General features: G+C 50.4%; 9 protein-coding genes across 9 annotated transcripts; 3 read left to right on the forward strand and 6 right to left on the reverse strand.

Moving 5' to 3' along the window:
- Positions 1–117: 117 nt before the first annotated feature.
- Positions 118–2,379, reverse strand: Z518_03890 (uncharacterized protein; the record flags this gene model as incomplete). The annotated part of the gene is made up of 1 exon (XM_013417598.1): positions 118–2,379. The coding sequence occupies one exon, from the start codon at positions 2,377–2,379 to the stop codon at positions 118–120; it is 2,262 nt and encodes a 753-aa protein (XP_013273052.1).
- A 460-nt stretch (positions 2,380–2,839) lies between these two features.
- On the reverse strand, positions 2,840–6,369 carry Z518_03891 (uncharacterized protein; the record flags this gene model as incomplete). The annotated part of the gene is made up of 2 exons (XM_013417599.1): positions 2,840–6,071; positions 6,140–6,369. The coding sequence occupies 2 exons, from the start codon at positions 6,367–6,369 to the stop codon at positions 2,840–2,842; spliced, it is 3,462 nt and encodes a 1,153-aa protein (XP_013273053.1).
- A 2,547-nt stretch (positions 6,370–8,916) lies between these two features.
- On the reverse strand, positions 8,917–11,233 carry Z518_03892 (uncharacterized protein; the record flags this gene model as incomplete). Its single annotated transcript, XM_013417600.1, has 2 exons — positions 8,917–9,619; positions 9,711–11,233. The coding sequence occupies 2 exons, from the start codon at positions 11,231–11,233 to the stop codon at positions 8,917–8,919; spliced, it is 2,226 nt and encodes a 741-aa protein (XP_013273054.1).
- A 983-nt stretch (positions 11,234–12,216) lies between these two features.
- Z518_03893 (uncharacterized protein) lies at positions 12,217–13,309 on the forward strand (the record flags this gene model as incomplete). Its single annotated transcript, XM_013417601.1, has 4 exons — positions 12,217–12,260; positions 12,321–12,444; positions 12,498–12,816; positions 12,978–13,309. 4 exons carry the CDS (start codon positions 12,217–12,219, stop codon positions 13,307–13,309), a joined length of 819 nt encoding a protein of 272 aa, XP_013273055.1.
- Positions 13,310–13,708: 399 nt separating this feature from the next.
- Z518_03894 (uncharacterized protein) lies at positions 13,709–14,230 on the forward strand (the record flags this gene model as incomplete). The annotated part of the gene is made up of 1 exon (XM_013417602.1): positions 13,709–14,230. One exon carries the CDS (start codon positions 13,709–13,711, stop codon positions 14,228–14,230), a length of 522 nt encoding a protein of 173 aa, XP_013273056.1.
- Positions 14,231–14,685: 455 nt separating this feature from the next.
- On the reverse strand, positions 14,686–17,856 carry Z518_03895 (uncharacterized protein; the record flags this gene model as incomplete). Its single annotated transcript, XM_013417603.1, has 1 exon — positions 14,686–17,856. The coding sequence occupies one exon, from the start codon at positions 17,854–17,856 to the stop codon at positions 14,686–14,688; it is 3,171 nt and encodes a 1,056-aa protein (XP_013273057.1).
- A 644-nt stretch (positions 17,857–18,500) lies between these two features.
- Z518_03896 (uncharacterized protein) lies at positions 18,501–19,316 on the forward strand (the record flags this gene model as incomplete). Its single annotated transcript, XM_013417604.1, has 2 exons — positions 18,501–18,545; positions 18,630–19,316. 2 exons carry the CDS (start codon positions 18,501–18,503, stop codon positions 19,314–19,316), a joined length of 732 nt encoding a protein of 243 aa, XP_013273058.1.
- Positions 19,317–20,515: 1,199 nt separating this feature from the next.
- On the reverse strand, positions 20,516–21,571 carry Z518_03897 (uncharacterized protein; the record flags this gene model as incomplete). The annotated part of the gene is made up of 1 exon (XM_013417605.1): positions 20,516–21,571. The coding sequence occupies one exon, from the start codon at positions 21,569–21,571 to the stop codon at positions 20,516–20,518; it is 1,056 nt and encodes a 351-aa protein (XP_013273059.1).
- Positions 21,572–23,107: 1,536 nt separating this feature from the next.
- On the reverse strand, positions 23,108–25,149 carry Z518_03898 (uncharacterized protein; the record flags this gene model as incomplete). The annotated part of the gene is made up of 3 exons (XM_013417606.1): positions 23,108–24,721; positions 24,778–24,845; positions 24,900–25,149. 3 exons carry the CDS (start codon positions 25,147–25,149, stop codon positions 23,108–23,110), a joined length of 1,932 nt encoding a protein of 643 aa, XP_013273060.1.
- Between the last annotated feature and the right edge of the window lie 158 nt (positions 25,150–25,307).

Raw genomic sequence — 25,307 nt, forward strand, 5'->3', positions numbered from 1 at the left:
GGCATGGCAGCTGGGGTGAGGATCCTCCAAGTGTGTCAACGCTTCGGTGGTTTAGACAAATAGTCATAGTCGTTTCGTGTTCTCGTTCGTTCGTTCGTGCGCTTGTTTCGTTCCAGATCAGTTGGTACATCTCTCCTCCGGAGGCCGGTATCCAATGCCCATAGCCTCCATGAGTCGTCTCTCGCGATCGTGCCAGGTATCTGCATCATCCATATCCGCATCTTCGACTCTTCCCCCATCACTCTCCGCATCGTTGATTTCTATTGGGGCACTCTTTGTACCCTTCATACCCTTAGAAGCATTCCCAACGGTGGATCTGCGGGTGGAGTTTTTGGAAGGTTTTGTGGTAGCAGATCCGGCAGGGACGGGGCTGGAATCGGAATGGGATATCCCTTTACTTATCCTAAATTTTTCAATGGCCTCGGGGCCGCGGGGGCGGGGGCCCTCGAGGTCCAACACGAGCCCAGACACCCGGTCACGGACGCCCGAAGAGTCAAACTTCCATCCGTGAGCCTTGGAGACGAAGCGGCGTACGTCGCGTTGGAATGTGGTGCCGCCACTCCAACCGAGGACGGCGCAGCCGATGGTGCGCCAGGGGGAGATGATGATGTCGACGCGGCGGTGGATGTTGGGATTTTTCCTTTGGGGCACTTCTCCTTCTTCACCTCCTTCGCCTCCTTCGTTCACATCCCGTGTCGTTTTCGATGAGGTTTCGAAATGCGGGTCCTGCCATACGCACAGCGCTTTGTCAAGACTATCGAAGCTGTGACCGCGTTTTTTACCATGGAATGGCAGTGTTGCTTGTCCGCGATCACTGGTCATCGTGTGCAGGGTGAGGGTATGGGTGATCCAGCCCTCGGCTTCGAGACTGTGGACGACGTCTACGACGAGATCTTGCGTCTTGTTCTCGTCGCGGTGCGAGAGAATCACGTCGACGTCGCCGCTTAGTTCCTTGCCACGCCGATACCCGCCGACAACGATACACTCGACGTCGTCTTTGGTGCCGAACTGATAGCGGGGAATGTCCAGGACGTCCCTTGCGTGCCGCTTAATCACATCGCGGATCGCCTCAACTTCAGCCCGAGGAATTTTATTCTGAAACTCGTCATAAAATTTCACACCGATCTGCTGCGTACGCGTCAACGAGTGCCAACCATATTCCACCACGTCGTCCAGGTCTCGCCATCCATATTGGAAGTAGAACTTGCGCGCCGTATCTGGACCCACGCCCCAGATGTTCCAGAATATGCGCAGGTGAGCTAGGTCGGTGTCATTGTCGAGGTCGCGAACCGTTTGGAGGTAGCGTTCCGGATCTTCCGAGGCGGAATGCTGCCATTCGTTCCACAGCGCGGCGATTTTGGCGTCGCAGCCGGGTAGGCGTGTGATTTCTTCCGTATGCATAATTCGATGCGGATAGGCTGAGATACTAGCGATGGAAGTCGAATAGGCCCGTACACCAATGTCGTCTAGGGTTAGTAGGCGGGCTTCCCTGATTTTGATCAATTGGGCAATAAAGGCTTCGTTGAGTGCCTTTATCGGCGTAGAGCGGCAGCAGGCATACGAAGCGTTGGGGCCTGATGCCCAGTCAGGAAGGGGTGGAAGGGGGTGTTCAGCTAAGAATTCCATTTCGGACGTCGTGGTCCGGTGGAGTGTGGGTGGGCTGGCTCTAGTAGATGAAGAGGCCTTTCGTTGTCGATTTTGGTTGCCCAAGCGACGGCGAGAGGTGTACGGGCTAGATGAGGATGGCAGAGTTGATGCTTCGGCTTGTGCGCGTTGGAGAATTGTCGCTGTCACATTGGGAGTTGGACGTGATGGAGAGGATGTGGAGCCGGTCTCTGGCATTGGCCCAGTAGGTTTAGATATCACCTTGGCATTGTAGATGACATAGGGCTTGTATGGGACAAGTTTGGCTTGCTTGAGACATGCTTCGAGCCAGGAAATTTTGAGAATGAGAATGCGATTCGTGAGATCCGGCCAGAAGGGTCGAGGTGGAAATGTAAGGGAGACTGTATCTATTACCGACGCACCCGGTGAAGTTGAGATAGATCTGGCCGCAGCACTCACACTGTCTTCGGTCATACTGACCTTTCTCTTCTTCCTCGTCGGACCTTCATTGTGAGCCTCCTGGCTGGGTTCAGGTAAGGTAGCTTCTTCAGTCCATATTCCTCGGGCCCGCAACTCAAAGGCAGCGCGCTTCTTCTGATTGATGCGACCTATGAATATTCTAGCCTCCTTGGGATCGTATGTCAAACTACCGCCTGCTTTGAATATCGAGTCTTCCGTCTCATGAAGTTCTTGCGGTTGCAGATGAGTGGGAAGTATGAAGATAGGTGGTACCGATTTCAGATTCAAGGTATGAGATGATTCCAAGGCCGTCATTGTTTCTTTGGAACGTCATTTCTGGATGAGAACGGGAAGACTCTTTTGATGAAGGGCTAAAGGCGGGGGAGCGATGTACATGTGTTGACAGACGGGAGGGTAGAGAGAATACGAGGCCGCTTAGTCCGTCGCAGTGGTCTCTGGTTTGCCATGGTTTTCATTCCTGCAGCTCGTACTCGTATTGGCGACAGAAAAGCTAACTGATTTATGGTCTCGTAATGTGTCAAGTTGAGATGAGGCTCTCCACTTACAACTTGAGTTGCTTCTGCCGACGTCATGCCAAGTGGAGGAACCGATTGGTCAGCGCACGAGGCTACGAGGCTGCCGCTGGATGGAAGAAAAAACCAGAAACCGCAGGGCAGTATTTGCGATATTGTGTTCTTATGCCTCTGAATAGCCCGATGGTTGGACATTGAGGCTTATGGTCTTTCCATATCATCACCTTTTTCCTGGAGGCCTATTACTCTTCATCTTCATCGTCTTCCAGAATAACATCCAACGCGGTGGGTGTCATAGGTTCACGCTCTTGCCTTTCCAAGACCTTTGCGAAATCAGCAGCATAATCCCTCTGGTAAAATTTGGTCATCTTCTCCTGGGGATCCGTTGCCATTGGTAAAAGATCCGTTTGCCCATCAGGTGGAGTAATGGATATCCCCGGAATATCAATTGCACGGGGAATAATGTAATTTTCGCCTTCGTTCTCGCCATTGGCAAATTCCGACTGAACCCACCACCAATTATTGGGCAGAATGAGGCTGAACATCTCGTTTTCAGGAATGGGAGATCGATTCGGTTTGGAATTCCGATATCGGGGCCGGTTCTTCGATTTCGATGAACTCTCGTCGTTTGATTCCTTCCATAACAGGAGATTCGATTCCAATTTCAATGCTTCTCTCTGGCCATTTCGATTGGCTTCAATGCAGGGACAAGATGGATTACATGCCTCAGATATGGAATTGGTCCCCCCGGGCTTCCGGATGACCCAATCCGTAATCAGTTTTTGTTGGAGCTTCTTTCGTCCCTGATTGGGATGAGCATTCTCTTTGACAATGACATGCTTCATAATCTGTTCAAATTCATCGGTGCTTTGACTTCGATTTCTCTTCCTCCTGCAATCACACCATTTCCAATATTGACCAAGAACACTTTGTTTTTGGTTGGCCCATAATTCCTCATTTTCTGTTGGATCGGCATGGACCGAATTCGCGTTGACAAAAGATAGATATATCAGTGGAAAGTTCAAGAGTTGAAGGATCCGGCTCCGTCTGGCTCTTCCAACATTGTGTATGTCAATATCGCTCTCAAAGTCTCGGTCTCGTTCGATTCGTCGTCTTGGATGCCCGAACATTTTTATGGCACGTTTCAGTGCCGGGCGAGTGGTACTGGTATCAAGGATAGCTTTCCACTCCAGGACATCACCGGCTTTTTCGGCCTCGATTGTCCTCGTGTACACGTAGATCATATGCCGATATGCTTTTAAGGCGTCTCGGATCGTGTTGTCCATGAACTCCTCATTCACTTCTTCCGTTTGATACTCGTCCCGGAGACGTCTAGCCTCCAGGGTTTTTCCTTGCTCCAGAAAACACATGACCAGTTGAATCCAGTCGCCCGTAGGGTCATATTTGTCTGTTCCTGCCAAATTCCTCACATTGAACCGTTTTGCCGTTCGCAAATTGAAGCGATAAACGCCTTCGGCTTCCACAGTACGGCCGTTTCGTTGTAATGCTATTCCCAGTTCATGTAGCATATGAAGGAGGTATGACAAAGTCTCGTCTTCGAATCTTCCGTATGATGACAGCTCGAGAAGTTGACAGACAGCGCTTTCAGCCTCATTCACCTTGTCGAGAGCGCAGAGACAATAAGCAACCCTGTAAGTCAGACGGCAAATAGACGGACCAAGGACGGAGGTAAGTTCGAAAGTCCTTTCCAGGAGCTTTCTGCCTAGAAGGAGGGCTCCTTTGTATTTTCTCATGCACATGAGACTGAGAACGTGTTTTTCAACCCAGTGAAGTCTCCTGCTGTCCTTGTATCCCCACTGGTCCTCAGGGGCGAGAGTCTTCCAGTACGTCATGGTCATGTGTGAATGCTCCAACGCACTAATGTCGGCCTCCACAGCGGTTTTGTAGATTGCCGTCCAATAGTGCCGTTGCGCAATCTTGAATGGATCGGGGTTGGATTCAGGTGACGCCAGGATGTCAGTCAACAATCGACCCGCTTCCGGATAATGACCTTGGATGATGTGTAAGTGGGCTTCCGCATCTTGGATCTGACGGAGCATATGTTGGCTGGCCGTGTCGCGCGTCAAGTGGTGATTGAAGAACAATCTGGCTTCGCGCAATTCGTTTTCCGCTTGACGGAATTCGGAGACTTTGAGATATGCGGCCGACCTAATCTGTCGAATAAGGACGTACTCACGATGCAATTGCACACCATCATTGCCACGGGCGTGTAATAGCATGCACATATTGAATGCATGTGTTATGGTCACACCGGCCAGATTGGAAAGAATGCCATCTTCGACCAAGAAAATGGCCACATGCCTTAAAAAGGTCATATAAGCCACACTGCACAAGGCACGAACCTGATCAGGCTTGAGATTGCAAAGAGAAGCCACGTGAGCTGCAACCGGCCAAAACTTATCGGGACTGAAAATCGGTCCCTCTTTGATCTGATCCGCCTTCGGGACGGAGAGATACTCGGTGAAGATGGCAATCCAGGCAGTCATCAGATCAGCATATTCTTGACCGTCCTCAATCCTTCGGAGGCTGACTTGAAGCCAACGATACACCAGCAGATGCAAATTGACTGTATCCAGATCGAACTTGCGACGCACCTCGAGGAGACCACTCAATTTCAGGATATTGATCACTGAAGACAGTCTTTCACCGTCGTCCTCTCGGAAAATGGGAAATTTGTGCAGGAGAACAATGGGGATGTCAAGTCGATCCACCGCAGAACAAATTGTTAACAGAATCCCTGCGGCAGGGTCATAGTTGTTAAGAGCGTCCCAAAGGATTGACATGGTGTCGGCAAAGGTGGGAGTTGAACCCGGCCATGACGGACTGCTGCTGTCGGCGAATTTGCGTCGGCACATTTGACTGAACTGGCTCGCAGAGATTCCTAGGAAGCGCATGGAAGCACAGGACAATGCCAGACGGAGAGGGGCGATGGATGTACATGATTGGTGGCGAAAGGCAGGGAATCCGAGATCGAAGCTGTTGAGGCCGGACTCCTTGACATACTGGGCCGTTTGTCTCTCATCAAACCCGACGACGTGAAGACAAGTGGCTTTTCGGGCAAATCTGAGACCGCATATCATCGAAAGATCCTGGTCAACACTACCATCGGAGCTTGCTACGACATACGAAGATGTGACCAGGATCCGGCACCAGTCAGGGAGAAAGGACGTCGGTGCCGAGTTGGGCCCCGTGTCGCCGCCATCTTCGAGATAGTACTGAAGGTCGAAGATGACCATAAGCCATTCGGTTCGACGGCTTTCAAGTGTGACCATAATCTTGAGGAGAAGAGAGCCCGTGGTGAGACCTTGTGGAAGTGGCTGACCGGTAAGAGTGGTGTAGGCATTTCGATAGTCGCGGACAAAGGTTTCAAAGGATCGACCTTCAATCCACAAGATTTTGCAACCAGTGTTGGCAGAGAATTGTAGGGCCGCTTGAGTCGCAATCCGACGTTTCCTGGTCAGACAAGTCAGGATCACAGCCTCGCTGGCAAGGAAACAGGAGACAAAGGGAGAAAGACAGACCCACAGCCGGGAAGACCCCAGACTAAGATCTTTTCATTGCAAACACCATGACAGTTGTGAGACCGATTCAGTAACTTGCTGACCAGTGCGATATCGTGGGACTGGTCAATTTCTGGCGGAGTATAGCCGTCTCTGATATTCGATGACTGCGAAGTTTTATTTCTGGGTTCCTGGACTTGCTCAGGACTGCCACCGCGCGGAGCGACCCCGAAGGAGGGCTTGAAATCCATGCATCATCGATTGGCTAGAGAGGATCGCGGTGCAGAGAGGGTCACAGATACAAGATGCGCGAGAAATATCATCCATGACAATGACGGCGACAATGAAACTTGGTGGTCTCAGAGCGGGAAAAAAGTGGTGAGCTTGTGAGGCTAGTTGCCCGTCACTTCACTTGCCAGCCCCCATGGTCAAGTTGCAAGGCACCAGCCAGGCAGACTATTATTACATAGTTCCCAAACTTTCTCTCCAGCCTCCACGTCCACTAACCGCCTTATTCATGATAAACGTCGAAAGTCTCTTTTCAGCATCTAGGTACGTGGGTACTTATGAGGACTTCCAACGTGAACCGAAAGGTCAAGACCTATATAACATGCAGCCAGTCTTTGGCACCACTCTTGGACTCACCCATCTCATCTAGGCATATCCCTTGCGCTCCTAGCGACTCCAGAAGCCGTCCTTTCCTCTCTTTCTTCTCGATCTTCTCTCCTTAGACGTCCTTTCTTGCAATCAACGTGGCACACACTCGATATGTCGCCTGCACCTACGAATCGCCCTCTATCCTTCAATCCCGACCCTGAACGCGGAGATCAATGGTAGACAAATCTTTCGAGCCTCTATCTTGGGTCTTAAAGTGGCGGCTGAAACATGACATCTTGTGCCATTGGTCCGATCCCCAGCCCACAACTACAAAGCGTCAAAGCTCGTTTGGCGATCTTGAGCATTTATCGTGGGGGGAGTGCGCCAAAAGCTCATGACCCGACCTTTGGGGGAACTTTTCGACCACTCTCAAGTACAGCTATGCAAACCGGTGAGCAGGATCTAAGAACAACTACTCTGGCACTTTGAAGCCGAACCTAACGAATGTGGCAGAAAATGATTCGACCGCAAGTCCACTCAATGTAAGAACACAAAGCCAACAAAAAGATCAACAAGAAACGTAAGCAAACTGCAGGGCAGTCTTGGTAGTTTGATGAACGTCAGAGGGACTTTTTGTTACACCCTGGCCTGCTCCAGTTTGACTTTTCCTTTTCCTCCCTCCACTGAACCCCTCTTCCTCCATCGCGTGTTCTTCCCAAGCTCGATCTGAAGGTCCGGAATCCCTTGGCCTTCCAATGATATTTAATGGAGTGCTGTATCGTTCTCGACCGTCGAAGGGCTGAATGCGTGAAGGTCGTAGCCAACCTTGTCAGGTAAGCCTGTCGTGTCAACCTGCAGCCAAATTCATTTAGTTTTGCTTGAAAACGAGATATAAGTTGCACTCACATCCTGCGCCACTAAAGAAAGTCCTCACCAAATTCCCATCTACCAGCTCCAATGTTTTGTAACCCGAACTTCTGTCTTTCTGTCTTATATGAACAAAATGAGTTCCAATCTTATCGAAAACACTGCAGCTCCTTCGGGACCTGACATGAAGCTGCGAGCTTCCGGCACAGGATCATCAAACATGGTCAGTTTCTCTCCGCCTTCCACCTTCGAGCACACTATTTCCACCTACTCCACAGACGTCCTCGAGTAGAGAACACCACTCCTTCCCCTTCAGTTTCTCCCGTTCAAGGTCCAAATCACCCCGATCACCACGTCCACCTGCCATGGACCACAGCCTCCCAGGCTCAATCACTCTCAAACACGCTCAAACCTCCCCTCTGCCCACCCAACGTTCCCTTTCTCTCAACCGAACAACGACTACACAACAGCACAAATCCGATGGCGGCGTTGTATCCGCCGCGTCAATGTCCCCAACTACAACCAGTCCATCATCTCCGGACAATCCACGACGCGACAGCTGGCTGCAGAAGAAAACCCGATATAGCGGCCGTTCACCTGGAGGGTATGGTCGACATGGTGACGATTGGTTGTTTGGCGGGATTAGTTTGACTCAGACGGCCAAGGAGATGATCAATCGCAGAATAGGGAAGAGAGATGAGGATAGGGATGGCCCTAGAAGTCTGTGATGGCGTAGTGGAAGAGTCTAGGGATCTGCCACAAGACAGAACAAAGGCTTGTGTGGGCGAAGAAGGAACCTGTCAACGAATTGAGAGGACTCGAGGAGTTCATGAACGACAGGGATGAGACCTTGATGTTGCTACTGCTACAGTACTATATTGTCAAATCATGGCGTTGATGCGGCGGTGGTAATGGCCCCCCAAAAGAAACCGGGAAAAACCGGAATGGACTCGACAAAAGGACTGCAATGATGTCAGCAGTCATTTGCTCGAACAAGGGCACACGGGCGAGTTTTTGATTTTCTATTCGAATAATTCAGTCTCGTACCTCGTGGAGTTTGAGCACCGATGCAATACCCAACAATATCAAGTGACTCCATGGTCTTATTGTCTTGTCCAACTTATTCTTTAAACTTCCGTGTATCATTTCCATTCATGTATATTATCACCACCCCTTCTTTTCCCCAATTGGCTCTTTCCCATCACAATTAAAACAGTTCTGTTTTTGCTCTAGCACAGCTAGCCACGTTTCTGTTTCTATTGCCCCTTCCACCTTTCGCTTTCATCGACAATGACCCGCAGGTATACCGAGGAAGAAAGAATTCGCTACCATGTTTAAGCCAACCCGAACGCCCTCTCCCGATGCATCCTTCTCGCATCCGCACCGCCAAAGCTCTCTCGACACTTCGTCCCCAAGGTCCCCGATCCAGCGCGAATGAAACAAACTTTCTGTTCCGGACTATTGGCGCTGCTACCTCGATATGTCGGCGAATTACTGGATTTCGTCTCGTATTTGTTGTACAGGTCCAAAAGTGAAAGAGATTTTGATGTTGATGGAGACGAATCAGAGCTGGAGAGCATCTTCTCCGTCACGCGGTGCCAGAAGGTCGCGTTCAAGGGCGCGTTGCTGGGCCAGGGGACACCAGGATGTTTGCTTTTCATACTTGAATCCGCATCGGCATCCGAATCGACGTCGGACTCGGCGTTGTCAGTGTCGGCGTCGGTGCTATACGTCTGTCGCGAATCATATTCGAATTCCCATTCGGGCCGTGTCCAGCGGAGACTATTGGACATATTGGCAAAGTAGGTCTGGGCGCCCATGACCGAGAAAGTCTGCGCGTCGATCTGGTACACGCGATACCCGGCGTTGAAGCCCGTCAGGGGCGTGACGCTGGGCCCAATGTACGCCATTTGTAGAGGCTTGGTGAAGTCGACTTGGGTCGTGTCGCGGAGGAGGGGTTTGTCTGTGCCGTCACCGGTGGACAGGGAGGCGGGAAGGTAGTCGTAGAAGATTTGGATTTCGTCTTGGTGTGTGTGTCTGTAGTGAGTCCGAGGTCAGTGTTCAGGTTATGCATTTGGTGAAATGGGTCTTGGAGGTGGGGATGGAAATGAGAGAAAACCAGGCTCACCCGAAAAAGATCGCCGCAATAGTGGCAGGTGAAAACCGTCGGACGATCGTATAGAATAGTGCGGTGGGGTTGGGCAGGGGCGAAGAACCGTCGTACCCGGTGAGAACGTGCGCGATGATCCAGGCTCGCCGTCCTCTTTTCTCGCAGGCGGATAACTCGTCGGCCAGCCATTTCAAGATCCCGCTGGTGTCCGGGTTCGTTACGTTCCAATAGTTGAAAATATTGGCTTTGTACCAGAAGTCAGAGTTGAGGGAGATAATCCGCAGACCCTGCGCCGTCGTCGTGGCGTATGCTCCGTAATGAGTCCGTGCAAATTCGGCTTCGGAGTCGTTGAGCCAGGAATGTTTGGACCACAGGGACGAAACGAGGTCGTAGTTCCATTGGATGATGTTGCTACTGCTATTGGACGGGTCCGGGTCCATGGACTGCTGCGTATTGAAGCCAACGGGCAGGGAGTCGTGATTCCCGAGTGCGACATACACGGGGATTTGGTCACCGAGCATTTTCTGAAAGATGCGGAACGTCACTTCTTCCTCGTAGGATACGTACGCTCGAGATAACGCATCTTCCGGGTCATGAGATACAATGTCGCCGGTGAAGATGCTGAAGGCGATTTCATCCACGTTGAAGAAGTCGGGCATATCGGTGAAAACTGAGAGAGCTAGATCAGCCGGTGAGTCGCAGAAGAAAGAACCGAATCTCGAGGCCGGGACGGAAGGGTGTCGGGAATTCGCGTCGAGTTCTTCATTTCGCGCATAAGGACGACAGCAGAGATATTCTGTACAATTGGCTTCTGAACCAATGTCGTAGCGAGGGTCAAGATGCCAATCTGAGAGATGAAGAACGTTGATCGTCTTGCCAGAAGGCTCGGGTGCGATCTTGGCCGACTCCGGTTTGGGATCAAAATACAGGCTTTCGTCAATCTGGATGGGAGGCAACTCATCGCAAATGTGATATTGAGCAGCACACAGAGTGTGCATGTCACCGGTGGCCAGACTCATTTTGGAAAATAGTTGGGCGAGATACGGCCCAAATCCGGCAATGCCGCTGAACTCGGACTCGCAGGACGAAGCTCGGATGGCGTTTTTGATGAACGGAAGACTGTTGCAGGCTCGGACCAATACCCTGGTGAAAAGAGAGACAGGTTGACTGATGGCTGCCACATGGAGCATTTGTGCTGCAGCGATACATTTGGAGCAATTGTCGGGATAGAATGATGTCGTCGCTATCGAGATCAATTCCCGAAGGAGGGATTCTTCAATCAACGCTGTCGTCAGGGGCGTAATCGGCTGCGGGATTGGTGAACGGCCATCATAGCCGGGGACTGGCCCAGAACCATTGTAGTAGAGCGTGATGGTGTCATTTCCGATAGTGTTGGTGAGCTTGGGGTTCAATGCTTCCGGGGTGCCGACGATGGGCGATTGTGCACTGGCAAAGGCGGAGGCAAAGGCCCCCGTAACGAGCGACGTATGCTTGAGGATGGTCCAATACCCTAAGAGGGCGCCGAGGAAAGAAAGAAGCATGAATAGGACAGAGGGTAACCCGGATCCGAAACTCGCAGGCATCGACACCGAGTCGGCTTTGCTGATTGTTTGGGAGTCGTGTCAATTAGTGGAAGTTTGGTCACTGCATCTCTCGCGGGCTTGGAGATGGGTTACGACATTTGGGTTCAAAGTGGTCATCAAGGCCCCAGAAGCATATATCTCGATTCTCAAAACTGCTGGTCGTCAAAATAAGTGACGTCCCTTCCAGATATCAGACGTCGACTACTATTGCCGGGATAGTGAATGGTCCTTCGGAGCTAGGGTGCGTGCAGAGTAAGTTAGCCAGTAACGATGACATAAAGCGGTGTTTTACGTTTATAGAAGAGCCTTTCGATTCCGCAGGAGTTGTCGAGAACGTTGGAGAGAAAATATACCGAAGAATGAATCCACTTCATTCTCTCCCACCAGGAACTCGGTATGGATCACGTGGCAGTGCTAGGTACCAATAGGCTTGAGCGGCGGAAGAAATAGTCGATCAATCCATCATTCTCTCCCACCGCGGACGGAGAACAACCGCCGCCGGGAGGAGGATTCTGGCCTCCCCTATTCGGCGCCATGATCGTCTTCTCTTTTGTGAAGCACTTGATACTCAATATTAGTAAGAGCATTCGTTCCCATTAACCTGGCAAGGGCTCAGGGAAGCATTGCCCAAAAAAGCGTCTTGCAGAATGAGGCAGCGCGTTAAGTTGTATCCAGTCCCCCCAGCAGGCACGTGCATCTGCATTTGCATCGGCGCATTCATGATGAGCTGTCTGGCAAGGGCATTACCAATGCGCACGCGCAGGACAAGTCACACAGACTTGCGATGACCCGGTTACGCAACATCGACGGAATCTGCATTTCTTTCTCCTCTCTATGCGCCGTCGTTCTCTTTGAAAATTCAATAGCTGCCTCGGTCAGGCCGTGGTTATTGTCACTTCGTCTACCGTGTATCTCGTCTCCTCTTTCGGGGAATAAAAAACATGTCGAAGTTGTCAGTCCAGGCCCTGTTGAGTGCGATTCGCTCGTGAGTTGTCCCGCTGCGAAAGCAGACCACGAAAGCTAATGCTTCCGTCTGGTGAAAAAGACTCCACAAATCGACCGAATACTCCGATCTCGCAATCTTCTGTGGCGACGACAAGTTCACCGTGCACAAGGCCATCATTTGTCCTCGATCACGGTACTTTGCTACATCTTGCAAATGGGGAAAGGTCAGTCCAGAAGCTGAGTGCCCTTTTGAGCGAGATCTGCTAAGCATGTCAAGAGTGTTGATGACAGTAAAAGGGAGCTCACGCTCGATGACGATGACCCTAGACTGGTGAAGTTGATGATTGACTACTTTTACCAGTTGGACTATGACGACGCGCCACCGACGGTGCAAAAGGCCGGTGATGAAGAGAGGATGATCAATGGACGAAGGGAACCAGAATCACCGGTGGCGAAGACTATTGAATTTTTCGAAAGTCTGACTCCAGCAGATGCTATTGCGGATCCAGAGCCTCCCGCCGACTCATACGTTTACCCCACGCCAGAGATTACCGTCGGGACAGAAAATATTGACGAGCCAATGACTGCCGTGGAAGGTATGATATCAACGACCGAAGAAGAGCCAACACCAGTCGAAGAGGGATATCGTCTGGGGGGCAAAACGGGCACGAAGAAGCAGAGGAAAAAAATTTCGTTTAATTTCTCTGCAGAAGAACCGCCTTACGACGAGCCTGAGCCAACGCCTGAACCGTCGAAGACGAAGGTGTCGACCTCGAAACTACCGAACTGAGCACCAATGCACGTATGTATGCCTTGGCAGATAAATACGAGATAGACGACCTCAGAGAGCTCGCTCGTGAAAAGTTCGCCAATGCCGCCGCTAGAGATTGGAAGTCGAAGGCATTCGCGTATGCTGCGGGCCTCGTGTGCAAGACAACCCCTAGCAAAGGTGATGTCGGGTTGAGAAAGGTGGTTATCGATACAATCGATGCGCATCAGGAATTGCTGAACTATGAAGAATTTCAAGAGCTGCTTGATTCTGGGAACGGATTGGCTTGGGAGTTGTTGAAGTTGATTTGTCGTCAATAGCACGAAGTGTCGAGCTGGCTGAAGAGGGGACCCTACGAATGAGCGGCCAGGGAATTCGTACCAGAGTGTTGAATGGTATGATTGTTTGCTGTACCTTCAAAGGGTTCAGGGGATCTCCTAGCTAACGCACATAAGTTCCAGGTAAAAGTGAAGTTGGTAATGTCTATCCAACCATCTCATTCTTGACATAACTACCTACGTATCTGGGTTAGCATCGGTGGGCCCACACCTTTGACATGACTCACATTCCGCCAGACTACTGATGGATACCATTCCTGTGAAACATCTTGGTATGTGAACTTCTTCTGCCATATAAATTTTTCTTCAATCGGTTGTCTTAGCACAGCTTCGTGGCCCTTCTTGCCGCATAATCGCGAAATGGACTCCCAAACGCCCATCATGTCGTGGAAGAGAGACAGCTTTGAAATATCGATGGATCCATCTCTAATCCCGCTCGACACGTTGAACAGTTTCTTCTCTTCGACAGAGATGTACTGGGCAAGCCCTTTACCAGTCGAAGAACTACAAAACCTTATCAAGCGATCAGCGTGTTTCGGATTATATGAAATGAGCGACTCTCGCCGGCAATGCCATGAGAACGAGAATGACCAATATCACAACATCTCCCACTCCGGAACACACAAGCTGATCGGGTTTGCTAGATGGATTACCGATACCGTGACCGTCAACTACTTAACGGATGTTTATCTCCTTCCGAGCTACCGGGGTCAAGGCTTGGGAATATGGATGATGCGATGCATTGATGAGATGTTCAAGTCGATGCCGTATGTGAGGGGCATGATTATGATTGCAGATAAAGGCAGCGTATCCGAGGGCCTTTATCGAAGGCACCTGGCCATGGATGATCTTGAACGACCAGCGATTCTGCTGGACCGCAAGGGGGTGGGAGCAGCTCACTGATACTCCGCCTTGGCCCAATTTGGGGGCATGTACTGGTGGAAAGGGACGTCTTCATTCAAGAACTTTTCGACTTGTTTTATGAGAGTTATAAGTCCAGAGCAGGTGATCAACGTTGTAAGCTGTCTCGAAGCTGGCTCCGGCTGCTTTCATCGCCATCCGTATGCTCGTCTCTAGGGTTGCCTTCCCTTTCGACCCTCTGGTGTGCTAGTACTTCAAGCATTAAAGGGGTAAGACAACTCCTGGCCCGCTCCAAGGAGGATCATGTATATACCATGCCGTTGCGCACGATACCCCCAGCGTTGAAGTCGATAGATAGGTACTCTTTCGTGCATTCTTTGGAGCCTTCTAGCGAGCCGATCCTTGACACAAGGCTTGGGGGTGGGGAATAGAAATTTGTGTCACGTCAAAAACTGATTCCATTCTAGGCCTATACTCAGGGTCCGTACTTGAAAACCCTAATATACCTCGAGCACGTACCGTCCTTCATCCTTCAACCTCATGATTTCCCGACCGGTGTCAATCTTCTTGACACCATTTGCCTTTGCATCTTTCGCAATCGCTTCTTCCAGTACGTTCGTTACATCAGGAACAGGCCAAGTTGGTCCACAAAGATAGAAGGCCCCGTCTTCCTTGATATATGCCTTGACAATGTCATCCATAGTCTGCCTCATTCGGTCCTGGATGTAGATCTTCTGCGGTTGATCTCGGCTGAATGCCCGGCCGAGCAGAGTGATCACACCAGCGGCCTGGTATGCTTCCCATTCTTCACCATAGCAGTATTCCTCGCGTTGGTGCCGTGAGCCCATGTACAAGAGGACAGATCCAATTTCTTTGCCCTGAGCCTTCTCCATGGCTCGGTGTTGGACGAATGCTCGGAATGGAGCCAGGCCAGTACCGAGACCTGCCATGATGATAGGTTGAGTTGACTTGGGTGGCAGCTTCATAACTGAAGGTTTGACACTGACAGTCACGGGAGCCCCTACCTTGAGATCACTCAAATACTTGGTAGCCTGACCGAAACGATCACGTCCCTTGGAGTCAACCCAGTTAACAACGACGACCATCAATGCCACGGAGGTGGGGGTGACGGCTTGGCACGAAGCGATCGAGTACTCGCGACGCTTCATCGGCGAAACAATACGAACGATGTCGTGGAATGAAGGGTGAGCAGATGGGAACTCGAGAAGAATATCAGAAAAGGTGACAGTGTCGACCTCTGCACGTCGTTGGAATTCCTTGTAGCCCTCAGGACCAGCGAGAGTTAACAAGTTCTTCTTTTCGGTCTCATCAGTGGCAAAATCTGCTAATGCTTCATAGAATTTCTTGGGCGGTCTTCCAAAGATGTCGACGTTTTGCATCAACGCCTGATAGATGGTGCGATTTTCGAATATAGCTGGGTCTTCTCGCGAAGCCACCTCGACCACATCTTCCGGATTGAGACCATACCACTTGATGAACTCCATGACTTGATCGTGATCATTCTCGGCGTGGATTCCCAAGGCTTCACCAATATCATACTTCAGGCCGGAGCGTCCAAGATCGAATTCAATGTGGAAAATGTTTCGGTCATAGGTCAATGGCGTCAGACGGCGATTCTCTTTCACATGGACCGTGTATGTCTTGGTCGGCAGATCGGGTCGAAGAGAACTTGACGCATTATATGCTTCCTTGAACAGAAGTCCCTTGGCAACTTTTTGCCAGCTATGGAGGACGGACGGTGGTTCTTCTTCTGTTTTGTCAAACAAAGCGAAGCTGTTGGGAGAAATGTCCCAAGGTAATGCTTCTTTCGTAGCACCCACTTCCAATTCGGCCCACTCTTTTGGAACTTCGATTTGGCGTAGAGTTTTCTCCAAATCATCCGCAACCTTTCCAAGGGTCTGAATATCACTGTTGGTCGTGGCGAGCTTTTGCAGTCCAACTGCCTCCGATTTCCCGAGGGCCACACGGAGGAAGGCTGTTTGGAGTATGAGAGATTCGATTTCCGAGTTCCCGGCGTTCAAAGCCGTGTTGCCAGGATTGATCAAGTACAAAGAAATTTCGTTTTCAACAGTGGATCTCTTGAAGGCCGTAGGTAGCTTCTTCTCAACGTCCTCGTCCTTGACGCCAGGCAATACAAGAATCATTTTGCCTCCCTTTTGGGAGGATTTTAGCACGTCGATTTTCTCCAGAAGCTTCACATCTGTGACGACGATCGTATTGGCGGAAGTGATAGAGTACGAGGCGTCAAGACTCTTGGGAGATTTTCGGATATCGATCCGGTGGATGCCACCTTGGACATGATTGTCATGAGTTGTATGCATAGTCACGTTCTGAGCTGAATCTCGAGTCAAGGCATGTGCCAAATGAGCGGCAGCAGACGCACAGGGGGCACCATCGACGTTCCAGAATGTATATTGTTGGACTGAGTCGTCCAAAAAGGTCGTTACACCTGGATCATCGGTGGTCTTGCCGAGGAGGAGCTGGAAGGTCGCTGAGATGGACGAAGGGGTCCATCTTTCAGCACGTGCATACTTCAACTCTCGAACCTCGGGAGTATCATGAATTGATGTCCCGTAAGAAATGGAGGCAAGCACATCTTCATAGAGGTGGGAGTGAATGCCTGCGTCTTGGACGGCTTGGGCATCGACGACCTGCCCGAGAACACCGACCACTCGGACGCCCTTGGGAACGAGCTTCAAGAATAATTCTTCGGCGAAGGGTCGATAGAGACGGACGTTGATTGCCCCAACCCTGTTACCGGACTGGGCCAAGGCGGTCGCCGCCTGAGCGGCCAACGAAGACTCGACGGAACCAAACGAGACCAGGACCGCTTCTGGCTGCTCGTGGCCGAAGTATTCGAATGGTTTGTAATCGGTGCCGAGTTCTTCATTGAGAGCTCGAAGAGTCCTCAACGTCTTGCCTTCGAGACTCAAATGCTTCCGGTCTTCGTCAGAGACCGATTTGAGAACTGCATTGTATGCAGCACCAAGACCAGATTTGGAGATGACGTCGATGACTCTTGTTGTTTCTCTGCCGGTTCTGACACCGTCGTAGACATGAAGAGTGGGAAGATCTTGGGCCAACAGAGTGGCAAGCAGCGACATATGTTGTGCCTCATATGCGGACTGAGACAAAACCAAACCCAATCCGAGATCTTCAGCAATTGCCAGAGGAGAAACATAGTCTGATACAAGTCCACCATTCTTGTCTCCTTCATAGTCGAGAGCTGCCACATGGGCCACCAATGGATTACCCACGGAATAGAGGAGAGAGAGCTGATCCAGAACAGGTCGCAAGAATTGCAGAGCCGAAGATGGGGCAAGAAGACCTTGAGGGATATCTCTTTTCTTCAGGTCAAAGTCCTTGGAGAACATGTACCCCAAGGCAATTGAACCTGCTCCATTTCTGATCTGCATGGATTGAACTGCGGTCTTGTAGCCATGGATATTCGTCTCTTCTGCTTCGGTCCACGCTTTGGCAGCCGTATCAAGATCGAATGTCTCGGGAGAATAGGAAAATATCTTGTCAGATAGAGAGTAGGTCACTTGTTGGACCAATGTTTGGGCAGTCACATAGGTAGGACCGGCAATCGAAGACAGCGGCGGCGATGGACCGAAGGGAGGGCTCTCAGTAGAGGGAGCCATCATCTTCTCTGACACGGATGCTATACCATTGGCAGAGGGCAATAGAAGATGCATCGTGGTAACCTCTGAAGACAAGTGGAAGAAGGAGAGACGATCGAACTCACCTTGAGGGCGATATTACAAACGAAGGGCCTCGGAGCCCCAACGAACCACTCCATTTCCACTGCGCTTCTGGATCGGCAGGCAAACTGTGTTGCCGCAAAAATCGGCTCCAAGGTCGAGCACGCCATCGACTAGTAAGTTGTGGATCAGATCACGTGAATTACATTCAAGCAAGGCTGAGGTTGAGCCTTACATATCGAGGGCCCCCTCAAAAGTTTGTACTGTTTGACAAGAAAAAATTCCCTCTCCTTTTCCTTCCGGGCTCCGTCGCGGCTCCGAGAGAGTATGCTGGTACCCTGAAATCGCATCCACATATTACCTTGCGGGCAGTCAATGCCTACGCACGAAATTTGCTATGTAAACATTGGCTACTGCAAGCTACGGGCGTACAGTTGATAACGGCGGTAAGGTCTGCATCCACCGTGACAGTATATAACCATGAGTATCTCCGGTAGAGAAAGAATGAATTGACACCCACAACAGAAAACCCGGCCTCTCATACTAGCAGTATCATTCTATCCAGCAAGAAAAAAAAAAAATCAAACATGGCCTCAGGGCCAGCACTCATTCTCGGCTGTACGGGTCTCGTCGTATGTATTGCCTAAAGGATTCCAAGGTGGTGGTTGCGACATCATCCAACGAACAAGCATCTGACATCTTTTTCTTTTGTGCAGGGGTCTCAGATCCTGTCGACCTTACGGACAGGCGCAGGCACACCTGCACCGATCTTCTCCAGTATTGAAATCCTCGCTCGACGTTCCCCGCCATCTGCACCTGCCGATGCCCCCGTTCTCGTCAAAGAATTTGTCGAAAAAGATACTTCAAAATGGGCTTCTCACATCTCTTCGCTCTCTCCAGTTCCATCGGTCATGTTCTCCGGTCTGGCGACTACACGCGCTGCTGCCGGCGGCTTCGACAAGCAGTATAAACTGGAACATGATTTGAACGTCGAGCTTGCAAAAGCGGCCAAAGAAGCAGGGACAAAGACCTACGTTCTTATCTCTTCGGGTGGCGCCAATCCACATTCCGTGTTCGGCTATCCCAGGATGAAAGGCGAGATTGAAGAGCACGTGAAAGAGCTCGGGTTTGACCATACCATTATCCTGCGCCCGGGTCTCATCGTGGGCCATCGCGAGGAAAGCCGTCCTCTAGAAGCCGTCCTCAGAACCATTGCCACTGGGCTAGGCAAGGTGCACAGCTCGTTGAAGGACTCCTTTGCCCAAGACGCGGATGTCATTGCAAAGGCGGCCATCTCTGCCGCAATCAAGGTTGAAAAAGGCGATGTCAAAGATAAAGTCTGGATCTTAAGCCAAAAGGACATTATCCGCCTTGGAGCGAGTGAATGGAAGACTTCGTCTTGACTCGCGAACTGGTATGGACTGAGACTTGGATTCTGAAACTTTTTATTGGCACGCTGCAGTGTATATTGATACCCACGGTCCTTGTTCTACCAAATGCTATGAACTCCTCTTTGCGCCCGAGGAGATGTGCTTGTACGCGACCAGCTATGTATAATATTTCATCTTCTCCCCTTGTCTTGACGGAATATTCCTCTCTGTATCCTTCAATCCCGCACAACTCATGGCCATCTTTATGTTCTTCAAGTCCTCGGCTCCCCTTTCCTCGTCTCTCGTTTTGGTTGACTCTCCTCTTCAATCCACCCTTCTCCTTCATCAATTCCCTGACTAATATCCTGATTCGCGGGACCCCCATCTGACGGATTTACTCCATTTCCTTCACTCGTTTTCTCTTTGGCTTCCTGTGGATCCATGATTTTGGGATCGAAAGTCACTTCCTTCGTCGGTCCTGGATTTGGCGTACTCGTAAGCTTCCAGGTCGAGTTTGGCCCGGTCCATTTGAGCGATGCCCTGCAGATGAGGGCGACGTTGTGGGTCTTGAGCTGCGGCAAGGCTGCAACGGCTTATGGAGATAGGGCATGTCTGTACTTGAGGTCTCAAATGAGACGCTCGAAGAGTATTAGGTATGTATAGTTTCGAGGAAGGCGGAGAAGAGATGGCGTTGAAGGTGGTATTCGATCATTATCTCGAGTTTTCCAGCTGTTTGACCGGGTAGATGCTTTTAGTTGTGTGCTAGCAATACCATAGATGACTCGATGATCCCATAGTGTAAAGCAGTGGGATCTTGCGAGACTGGTTCCTGCGTGACTTTTTGGAGCAGGGTAAATGAACTTGAGAATCTGAGAGAAGAAAGCAGATCCTCATTTACCTGGACGGGTTGACTAGCCAATTTTACAACTATCATTGTGACATGGGTCCTGGGACTTCTATTTCGAAAGTTTCACCCCGCAAATGATTAATGTCATCAGGAAATTTCATCCCCTACATTATTGTGGAATTTCATATTTGATGTAGCAACTAGATAGGCAGCTGAAGTTGCTGCTTTTGTCCAATCAACCTCTACATATTGAGGTGTTTTCACACTTCGACTAAGCGACCCCCTTTTTATTATCTCGGCGAGTGCAAGGTTTGGTACCAATCATGTGTTTTCTCCATGATGTTTCCCTCCTTGGGTGTCGCAAATACTTTTGTACATAACCAGGTCAAATGTCAAATTTCTGTCCTACAAGCCTCTCACTCTCCGCCCACAATTTCTCCGCAAACTGCTTATGGCGCACATACTCTGGCGCCTCCTTATTAACTTGACAATCACTAAGATAGATCCCCGTGCCGTCTTCCGCTGGCGGACCCAGAGTATCATCGAGCGCCGCGACGAGCGTAGTCGCACAACCGGCATCCAGCGTTTTGAAAAGCACCTTGAACTGCTCGACCAGCCGCGCCAGTTCCGCAGGGTCCGTGTTCCGGGCCAGCTCTGTCAAGATGGCGCCCGGGTGCAGCCCGAAACTAAGGATGCCATATTTCTCGTACAGGCGTGACGTGAGCTCGAGCGAGAAAAGCACGTTGGCGGTCTTCGACTGTCCATACGCTGCGGTCGGGCTGTAAGTGGATTTCGGGTCAGCAGTTCGTCCTGTCTCTGTCAGTGCGGCGTAATTCGGCTGCTCGTTCGGCGGGAGGGTTTCATGCGGTTTGTCAAAGTTGATATCTGAGAATCGCACAGCAGAGTACACAATGCCACGAGACGAGACGTTGACGATCCTAGTGGTGCCCTTCCGGTTGACTCTGCTGGCTGCGATGATCTTGGGCATGATCAAGTTCGTGAATAGGAAGTGGCCGATGTGGTTGGTTGCGAATTGGATTTCGATGCCGTCGGGACTCAATTCGCGCGTTGGCGGGTTCATGATGGCGGCGTTGTTGATCAGGATATCGATCTGTGGGATTTGCGGGTTTGACATGATGGACGACGCGGCTTCGCGGCAGGACTTCTGGGACGACAGATCCAGTGGAACTGTGATGTACGTGACATCCTGGAATTTAGGTTGCAGTTCATCTATAACCTCTTGAATCTTGGATGGTGTCCGGCTGGCTAGGACGAGAGTCTTGGGCGAGTATGGCGCAAGGATTTCCGCCGTCTGTCCCCCTAGGCCTTTACGAGCAACACCAGTGATGAGGATGGTTTTGCCTTTGATTGCAGATGCAAAGACCTTGGCCACATACGAACCGTTGGTTGTACTGTTGAAGAGGCGTTCCAATGCTGCCATGGTGATATTTTGAGCCTTTGATATTGTATTCTTTCCGCCTGTTTAGATCAGGTCCGTTGAGAGTATGCGACAGCAGACAAGTATGATAGCCAAGTGAGAGACACTGTGCTAGCTTCTTCATACAATTTAATACATTGAGCATGGCTAATTCGTACACGTTGAGCTCTGATTGCTCGAATTCGGATTTAATGCCGAACGGTCGCTTTGATCACGGAAATAAATTCGGACGAGGTCTTCGGGAACAGGAAAATGTCATCAACTTGCATTTCTCGGGCCTCCTGCCTCCTCGTCATATGCAATGGAAATTGACACCACCGGCTCCTCCGGGATAGTGCCCGTTTACCTTCCCAGGTACTGAAAGGCAAGCAACACCAGTACCAGCAAGTGAGCACAACTTGAGATGCTAAGCTGCAGGGGTCTGCCGCGGAAAGGGTGAAGGTCAAAGCGACGGCACGGAGATGATGGATTCGAGTCTCTTGAGTTTGCGAACGATCAGAGTTTGTTGAGCTGGATGGGCCCTCGTCAGGCTGCTTGATGTACATCATGATAGGTATGAATTTGGCTTCCCCCATGGGCAGGCGTATGAGACATCGAGATGGGATCTCCCTTTCCCGGCCGGGAATCTCGCACCAGGTTCGTTGGATATAAAGTTCCGAAACGATGGTGTCAGTCTCTAAAGTTCACCTGTCTCGTCTCAGAAATTGGGCCCTGGAGGTCTCGCATCCTGATCAGGATGGCTTGCTTAAGCCCGTACTTGGCAAGGCTTCTCGGGAAGAATGATAGACCAATCCTTTGACGGAAGGAGATTTGTACAGACCTGCAGCGGCATGATTTTAGACGTATGTCCTTAAACGTGTCAAACCTTGCTGGTATCGTCGCAATGCGGGGAGTTTCGATCTCCGACGATTCAAAAAGGGAGAAACAGAACCAGGGATACTTTCTGTCTTTTATACCCTTGACCAGCACCGTCGAATTGATCCGCATATCTCTCTGGAAACAGGGTCCACGATTACCAATCTGACGCGAATATAAGAATATCACGGTCGGAAGCCGACTGAAGCACGCCCAAGGATGGTGATTTATTGGTGAGATGAGAGTTCGACTGAAAGTGCTTTTCAATCTCTCGACCGGAAGCCCACATGAGTCGCAATTCTCTCCATATACGAGAATGGCGATGATGGTCGTTGGGGCTCATTCAATGCCGAGATTGCAAATTTGGATGTGCTTCTCGACATCGTGCAGCAATTGGTAATTGTTGAACAAGTTGCCAATTTGCGTCGTAAATACGCTTGTGGAGCGTAGAGGGGCTCTGGTCCGCGGTGGTTCGGAGACGGGTCAATGAAGTGAAGGGTGCACCAAAGACAAGGTAGCGGAAAGGAATGATCGTGATCCAGTCTCTCAGAGAGGGAGATGACAGATGAATTGTCGAGGAGTCGTCTGAAATGGCAACTCGACAAGTAATTTGGATGAAGTCGTCCCCCAATGCTGATATGCCAGCACAGGGGCAAGAAGCCTGTCCACCACCATGAAGGATCTTCAGCACTTCAACCTAATCCCTTTCCTTTTTTCTTCTTCCCGATGCTCAAACATGACCTGGACACCAACAAACAGAGCAAAACAAGCACCGAGCATGTAAACCGCCCCGTACCAGCTGCCAATGATACCATGAACCAGTCCCATCAGCCCGTCCATACCCAAAGCAAAGCCAACAAGATTCGCCGCCATCATCATGAGAATGTTGACCACCGCACCAATCCCACAAATGACTCGGTAAGCCGTGGGTCGATTCTTCCATCTTGATTTGGGAAACGCCATGGTGGCGAGAACTTCAGGGAGGACAAACAGAGTAACAAGCCAACCCCACATCAAAAGTCGCAGGTTGATATCGTGCCACAATGCCACGAAGGTGAAGACAGCGAGCATGTTGAGGATTCCTCGAACTCTACCTGAACCTCCTCCCGGGCCTCCCCCGAGCGGGACATAGACGTATCGAACGGTCCATCTGTTAAAACTTCTATGCCACGAGCGCCAAAATCCAAACGCGGAGTAGTTATCGCTCATACATCGGACCATATTTTCGGGCGGATCGATTCCATCGATCAAGGCCCAAAGTCTGAAGAATCGCCAGGGGATCATCAATTTCAGCCAAATGATGTGCAGATTGAAATAAGCAAGCATGCTGAGTTGAAAGGGTGTGTAGGCAGACCAATTTGGTGAGGCTTTGGAGATGGCGACGACATAAGTGGTATGCAAGAGGAATTCCATGCAAAACAGAGTAATGAGGAACCTGACTCCGTAGAGTGCCGTGCGTCTTATCATCAGGGAAGGTGATGGGTATGTGGACTGCGAAATGTAGTCATTGAAGGTCAAAACCGGCCCAGCCAGATACAATGGAGGATATAATATGTATGCGATGTAGGTTCGAAATGAAGTGTACATTGCTGCTGGAGCGGGCATGGCCACTCGGTCTCGTTCTGAAAGGTTCGAAGGATCGAGTTGTTTCTTCTTGACATTGTCAGTAACAGAGCTTGTGAGAAGATCATCCTTCGGAAATTGCCAGAGAAACGTGAGACACACCTCGATAGGACTTCCCGCCCTCGACCGATCCAGCGACCAGTAGTAGTCAAAATTGAAAGATATCATTCTTAACACAGTAATTTTGAAAAGGACTTCCCAACGCGGATTCAATCCCCCGTATGAATCCAAAATTTGGCACCAATCTGCCATGGGAGGGAAAAACGGTGCGACAACATCACCCAAGGCGGAGAAGCGATAACCTTGCAGCAATTCATTGGCAAAGAGAATCGCAATGTTGAATACCCAGGTCGTTGCTGGCACGGCGTTTCGAGGAAGAGCAGTGCCGATTTTGAAGTTGATGAAAATAATAAGAAGAATTTTGAGAGTCGAAAATCCATTGAGAGCAGCAATGTAGATCAATGCAGAAAAGAAGTCAAAAGAGAGACGACTTTTCAGACGAAGGTCTGCTCCTGATACAGCAGCATCCTTGGACTTTGTGTTTCCATTGGACACGGGTGTATCACGAAGTGCGAACCGCTCATACACCTTTCGAAGGAGAGGATGAAGAGCGACAAGGACGGCTAAGTGCGGAATATTGTCTCGAAAGCTGGCATATTGACCATCGGAATTGTCCTGTGCTCGGCATCAGCCCGTGGCACAACAGAGTGAAATTTGTGCTCCAAGCATACCACTTTCCTGCCGAACAGCCAGCCCGGAGACAATAGATGTTCATATTTCGAATAATTGGGAGAATCCGCTATTTTGTTCTTGTCAAATCCCATATTCCTTCTTTTTGGAGCAAATGTCTTACGTTGCGAAACAGTGACTACCGCCCAATACATCTGCGGAACGCAGAACAGAAAAACGAGAGTGTAGAAGTAGAATTCCAGAGTTCTCCATCGTGGCGGCGAAATATCAGCAGGGAGTGTCTTTCCATCTCTTTCCCCAGACTTTGACGTGTCCTCGTTAACAAACTTCAGAGGTGTCGATGAGGAGTGCGTGAATCGGGTGTCGAGGACGTCGAGGGAATATAACTCGCGGGAAAATGATAGAATGTTCATATTGAAGTATGCATGTTGCACTTGCAGACTTAGCGGACTCTTGCAGACCTGGAGTTGGCGGACTAGAGAGGCTTCAGAGCTGTTTCTGCTCTGGGCCGGTTTGGATTGAGAGTTGTCAGTCGCGTGTCAACTTTCAGGCTGCCGACCACTACAAGATA

This window comes from Rhinocladiella mackenziei, assembly GCF_000835555.1.
Source record: "Rhinocladiella mackenziei CBS 650.93 unplaced genomic scaffold supercont1.3, whole genome shotgun sequence".
Lineage (NCBI taxonomy): Eukaryota > Fungi > Ascomycota > Eurotiomycetes > Chaetothyriales > Herpotrichiellaceae > Rhinocladiella > Rhinocladiella mackenziei.